This window comes from Electrophorus electricus, chromosome 6, assembly GCF_013358815.1.
Source record: "Electrophorus electricus isolate fEleEle1 chromosome 6, fEleEle1.pri, whole genome shotgun sequence".
NCBI lineage: Eukaryota > Metazoa > Chordata > Actinopteri > Gymnotiformes > Gymnotidae > Electrophorus > Electrophorus electricus.
This window is the reverse complement of record NC_049540.1, coordinates 9,624,542-9,630,798: the sequence shown is the minus strand read 5'-3', so window position 1 is coordinate 9,630,798 and position 6,257 is coordinate 9,624,542. Positions and strand designations below refer to the sequence as shown.

Genomic DNA, 6,257 nt, shown 5'->3' with positions numbered 1-6,257 from the left:
TTTTTAAATGTTTTAAAATGTGAAACAATTTTTAAATTGTGAAAATATAAATTAAATCACATACGTTTAATACTACAATCAAAATTTGATTTCCCTGATTTTTGCTTCCACTCAGACGATGGCAAATCTCCATCAGGCAGAGGGACTAATGGATTCTTCGCCCCCTTGGTGAAATCCCGAACCCTGGATTCGAACATCAGCTATGATCCAAATGAACAGGATCCACAGTGGGAATTTGACCTGCAGAAATCAAGCAGGGTTATTGGGGGCAGCCCGAGCACGAAGAGACGAGGTGCTCCAAATACCTCATCTTCATCCCCCTCTTCTTCCTCCTCTTCTTCTCCACTGCAGAGAGCTCTTCCCGAACAGCTGAAGGTGTTCAAAGGGGACGAACTGGGTGCCTGCCGGCCCACTTCTCCAAAAAATCGCCGCATGCTATATTCTGGTTCTTCCAACAATGGCTCCTCCAGGCCATCTTTCCCAGGCAGCCTGTTCCCACTGGAGTCCTCGCCTCGACATCAACGCAAGGCCCTCAACATCTCTGAGCCGTTTGCCGTATCCGTGCCTCTCCGCGTGTCCGCCGTCATCAGTGCGAACAGCACCCCTTGTCGGGTGGCGGGGAAGGAATGGGACTGGTCAGGGGGGGCACTGGCAAAACCTTCTGAGCCCCATGGCATGGAAAGCCTGGGTAACACTGGTTTCAGGGAGTTGGCCCCCAGCGGTAGCAGGGGTTTCAGTTCCCAAAACAGAGAGAAGGCGGCGGGCAGAGGCAACGGGTGCATAGAGAAACCGCCTGGTGACAGCAGCAGAGGCAGCGGATGCCGTATCTATAGCAACAGCAGCTCTGTCCCCATGGAGAAGGAGGAGAGTCAAACAGTGGAGAGGGGTACCAGGGATGGACCCCCTAACACAGGGGCAGAAAGTAAGATGACTGGGTTGTGTGTATGTGTCTGTGGGTATGTGAGTGTGTGCATGTGTATGCAGATGTAAACATGAGTAAATGATTTCTGGCTCAACTGATCCTACAATTACTGATCATACACTAATTCTTTACTGGTCCTACTATGAATCCTAAATATGTTGATAATGTGTACATGACAATTATGCCTGCTTCTACATTGTTTTAATTCACTATAATGAGCTTCTTGCTATGCTGTTGCAAATGAGGATCGACAGTAAACATGTCTGTTGTTTTAAAGATTAAGAAAACCTTGTTTGGAAGCATTTATGGAAAATACAAGTCAAACAAGCATAAGGGTTCCGACAGCCTTGCACGAAATCTTAAGCCCGCACTGATGTTTTGAGGACGTGGAGCTCTTTGTAATGACAACATTGTTGTTCTTCCCTGTCCATTGTTTCAGGCAACGATGCAGAAGTGAAAGAGCTGCTCGCCAGTGTGGAAATGTCTGACAACCTGATGACATCTCAGCCCCAAGGAGCGCAACAAGAATTGTCTCTGTCCTCCAGGGAAACACTGGACACCTCACTAATGCAACTCAATGAGCCCAAAAATCTGGACCAACTGGTAGGAGTGATGATAATGATCATTTTAACACGGCGAAAATGTCCTCATTTTTTACTGTATAGACTTAAATTCAATAAATAAGTGCAACTAAATTCCTGAAATTCCAATTAAATTTTAATATGCTCTATTAATCTACTCTATTCGTTGAATACTAACTATATCCTGTTTTTATCTTATATTAGAATCACTATCAGAAATATTAACACAGGATGACTTATAGTTCTGTTTTTATTCACTAATTTGTAGTACCGCTTTTGTCGAGATCTTATCTATTTATTATTTTACTAAAACTACTAAATTAATTACTCTAGTCCTCATCATATTATATATATATATATATATATATATATATATATATATATATATATATATATATATATATATATCAATGAATGGCAAATATGTAATATTTTTTGATGTATTAATATTTCAAAACTTTAGTGTTTCAATCCTATCATAACAAAACTTTTATTGTATTATATAGGATATTGAGACAATCAGTGAGGAGCCATGGTCCAATATGCATCATGAGCTTAGGATCACTGAGTCTGAAACGAACATCCTGGAAGACCAGATGAAATCCAGTGCCTCCATGACCAAAATCACTGGAAATGATGGTGCTCTCAATCTTAATGCTCAAGCTAAAAGAAGAAGCAGTTGTCCTACTCACCCAGTATCTTCGAAGGGACACAGCAAAGAGGTCAATACAGGTCTGATGGTAGATCATGCTGGTGCTACTGTTTTTAACCCAACACTGAGGCCTTCGCCAGAAAGACCTTTGGAGCAAGAGCTTCAGAGCTGGAATTACATGGACAGTGTCAATGTCAAAAAGGATCACAGGAGCCTGGATTCTTTTGAGTCTCTGGACATTATGGCCAACAAGCTGCAATTCTTGCCATTCTTCCATCTGAAGGAGACCGACATTCTCCAAGATGCTGAATCATGGTCATCAGTTCCTTCCTCTGAAGACCCTTGTGTCAAGAAAGCCATCATTACTGAAGAGTCTTCTGGCTGCAGTGGCAGTATTAACCCATGTGGTCAGAGTCCTACTTTGTCCACAGAAAAAAGTGTTTTGTCATCGAAGCAGAAAAGCAATGACAATGAGAAAGAGAAAACCAACAGCAGCAGTCTTGATCTAACAGCCAAAGTAAAAGGAAGCATGGAAAGGCTCTCAAAATGCTTGGATGGAAGACGTCTCGCCACAGAAATTTCACATCAAGATGATGAGGACATATGGGGGAATCGTTTGGTAGGACTAGATCAGGTGGAACCCTGGGAAGACTTGAGCACCACAAAACTGTGGGTCACAAGCCCACTCCACACACCAAAACTGGAAGATCTTTTTCCTCTGCTGAAAACATCAGTGCTGGCTGAAAGTGAAGTGTCTACTGAGCCCAATATCAGCCACTTGCAAAAAGACAAGAGTGTTGTAGAGGACGTACACGTGAATGCTATGTGTTCATCTGGAGAACATACTGCTATGACCAGAGAAGCTGATACTGTACTCAACTGTCCCTCTGCCAAAGCAAAAACACCAGAAGGGGACAAAGCTGGTCTTGGAGATATATCAGATCTCTTTCTTGGTGCTAACTTAGAAGAGACTGGGAAGACAGCAGAGACTAAATGTGACTCTCCACAGCTTGCACAGTTCAAGACAGTAATCTACCAGGGAGAGGCAATCAGAACACCAAAGAGAAGCACTGGCACTCAAAAACAGAAGAGTTCTGTGTCTTCCCAAAGGCTTCACCGACAGGTATCACATGAACCATGCATTACAGGGAGGAATGAGGAAAACATTGCTCCAAAACACAGACCTTATTCTCTAAATTTGGATCTGGGACACCGGTGTATTAGGGACATCTCAAATAGGCAGAATCTTGACCTGGCAGACCCTTCCTCTTCACCAAGGGGTACAGTACCACATTCTGGGACAAAGCATGATGGGTTATCTCTGGAACTAGAGATGTTCTTACGAGACCGACAGGCACCCATGCGACGCAATTCTGCACCAGTGAGCGTGTCTTCAGTGCGCACTGCATTCATGATCAAAACGAGCCAGGCCAAAGCTGTGCCTGTTATACCTCCAAAGATTCAGTACAGCCACATACCACATCCAGTGGCAGAAAAGGGCAGCCATGATCAAGATAAAAGATGTGGGCCTGACCAGAACAAGGTAGAGAAAGCAGATTCTCTACCTCCTCTCCAGGGGGTAAAAGATCCCAAAGAAGAAAGGGAAAACTGCGAACCAGTTCCAAGGGTCCAAAAGCAGGCATCCATAGAAAAGCCCACAGAGACTCTCAAGCCAACATCTGCCCCAGAACCTCCAGTACTGAGGAGGAAGCGATCTGCCAACGGAGACTCTTTCATGGACTGTCCCAGACCCGAACGATCCACCTTACTTCAGAGATCTTCCTTCAGGAATCGTCCAAGACCTCAAAGCCTCATACTCTTCAGCCCTCCTTTCCCAATTATGGATTATCCTCCAGTGGGGGATGATGGCAAAGTTGTCCTGTCACCTATCAAGAGTCCTACCAAAACATCACCCCTTGATGTATTCACTAAAGAGCTAGCAGAAAACCTCAAGACTCCAGAAGGGGTCACTCTGCGAAATAAAATGACTTTACCCAAGAGTGGACAAAGACTAGAGACCTCTACAAGCTGCTTTTACCAGCCTCAGAGGAGATCTATGATTTTTGACAGCAGAAGCAACCGTCAGATTGAATGAGCTGCTCTAAGACTCATGAATGATGTTCACATCATAACTAGCTGAGGTTTTGGTTTTTTTTCCTTGACGAATATTGTACCATATTGAATAACAAGTTCTCTTTAAATTCTAAGGAAGACAAATTTAGAACTTTAAGTATTAGGCTTTGTTTTAAAATGCTGCTGCTGGCAACCTCACCATAGAATACTTCTACCATTCTTAAAGATAAATTAAATGCATTTTAGGCAAGCAGCACTGAAAAACTGCTCAGTGCCAAGTATTGTCCCTTCTGTTTTGCAAAATGACAATTCAGCCATACACAGAAATGTTACATGAAACAAGTAATTCCCCTGTGGTTGTTTGCTTGTTTTTTTTTCTTTGGAGTGATATTTAATATTATATCCTGCAACATGGGTATTTCATTTTCATTTCATATCCATTTCAGTGATTGTAGTCTGGGAACCAAAACCAAATCGGATAACGTTTGGTAAAAAAAAAAAAAAAAAATGGCCCATGCAAGTGATACTGAATGATGTACTCAGTGAAAAAGAAAACATACCAACCTATAGTATGATGCCCTATTTGTTTTTAAAAGAGCCAAATGGGGAGCAATGAAGAGGATGAAATCTATAGATGGTGTTCTTAGGTTTTAATACACTGTTTTTCACTGTTTTTAGTTTTTCATAAAATATGTTTTCCATTTTCTTTTATTATCTATTTGAGAAGTTGTAGATATGAGATGTGCCAATACATAAAATATCCAGGGTTGTTAATAATGTGGCAATTAGTACTGAATGTGCTGATGTACAAGAGTTACATACCTTTACTGCAGAGAAAAGTTTGGAATCTTAAGCAGTGACTCAGGCCAGGCCTGACTTTGAACAGGCAATGGACTGAAACATTGCTTGAGTCACATTTGTTGTTTGTAGGTTATTTTTTTATTACTACTGCTTCATCTAGCCTGAAATGTTAAATTTGCCAAAGATATTAAAAGCATGCAGTTAACATGCATTTATGTCATTCCATAATGATTCCTGAAATCAACATAGAAATGTCTCTTTCAAAATTCTGTCTATGATGAAAAACATCTCATTGTACAAAAACTGCCTGGAAGCTCAACATGCATTTATTTATTTCTGCATTTTATGATGCCAATTTTATACCTTGTGGGAATAGGTTCCACTGTTGTATAAAACATGTCATTACAAGTGAAAATGTAAATTTTGATTCACAGTGTTTGCGTAGTTTCTACAGATTGCCACTGTCAAAGTTCTGTGGCCTTTGATAGCACAGATACTTTGCTGCTGTGCAGTATATGAAAATAAGTTGCTTCTTTTGCTGTGTTAAGGCCTGTTTTGATTAGCTTGTTGGTATCTGTAAGTATTTTAAGATTTTTTTGAGAGAGAAAAGTGGCATGATGGTCCTAAAGATGAAAGATGATGTAAAACACATGAAGAGCAAGGACTGAGAGTAATGTTTCACAGAAAGAGAAGCACGGGTGTTCTCCAGTGTACATTCAATATGCTCTCGCATGGAGACAGAGAAGAGAAAATGTATGTTGTCAATACCTGTAACCAAAGAACACTAACTTCATAATCTATATTTTGTATCACTCAAAATTCAATGTATGTATTCATTGTAAACAAAACAATAAATATACTTGATATGTACTGTATTTTTTACCTTGTTATATAAGATTTAAAGTACTTAAAGTACATATATAATTAAATTATAGTGTGTGTATGTGTATATATATATATCTATATATCTATATCTATATATCTATATATCTATATATATATATATATATATATATATATATATATATATATATATATATATATATATATATATATATAAGGACAATTCTAGCAGGATGATAAGTATAAGATATTTGTATTATGGCATAAAAATGATTAAATTAAAAAGCCAACACATGTTAATAAGAAGACACTGAAAACAAAAATACCAGGTGAATATTGATATTAATTTAAGCATTGACTGCAATGATATAATGGTAAAATCATT

General features: G+C 39.7%; 1 protein-coding gene across 1 annotated transcript in view; it reads left to right on the top strand.

The window, feature by feature from the left end:
* The window catches only part of arhgap31 (Rho GTPase activating protein 31), a 21,922-nt gene extending 16,023 nt beyond the window's left edge, over window positions 1-5,899 (top strand). The window contains exons 10-12 of the mRNA XM_027025807.2: window positions 116-922; window positions 1,362-1,525; window positions 2,010-5,899. Coding sequence (XP_026881608.2) covers window positions 116-922; window positions 1,362-1,525; window positions 2,010-4,250 — 3,212 coding nt within the window. The 3' untranslated portion in view covers window positions 4,251-5,899. The remainder of the gene's footprint in view (window positions 1-115; window positions 923-1,361; window positions 1,526-2,009) is intronic.
* Window positions 5,900-6,257: the final 358 nt, after the last annotated feature.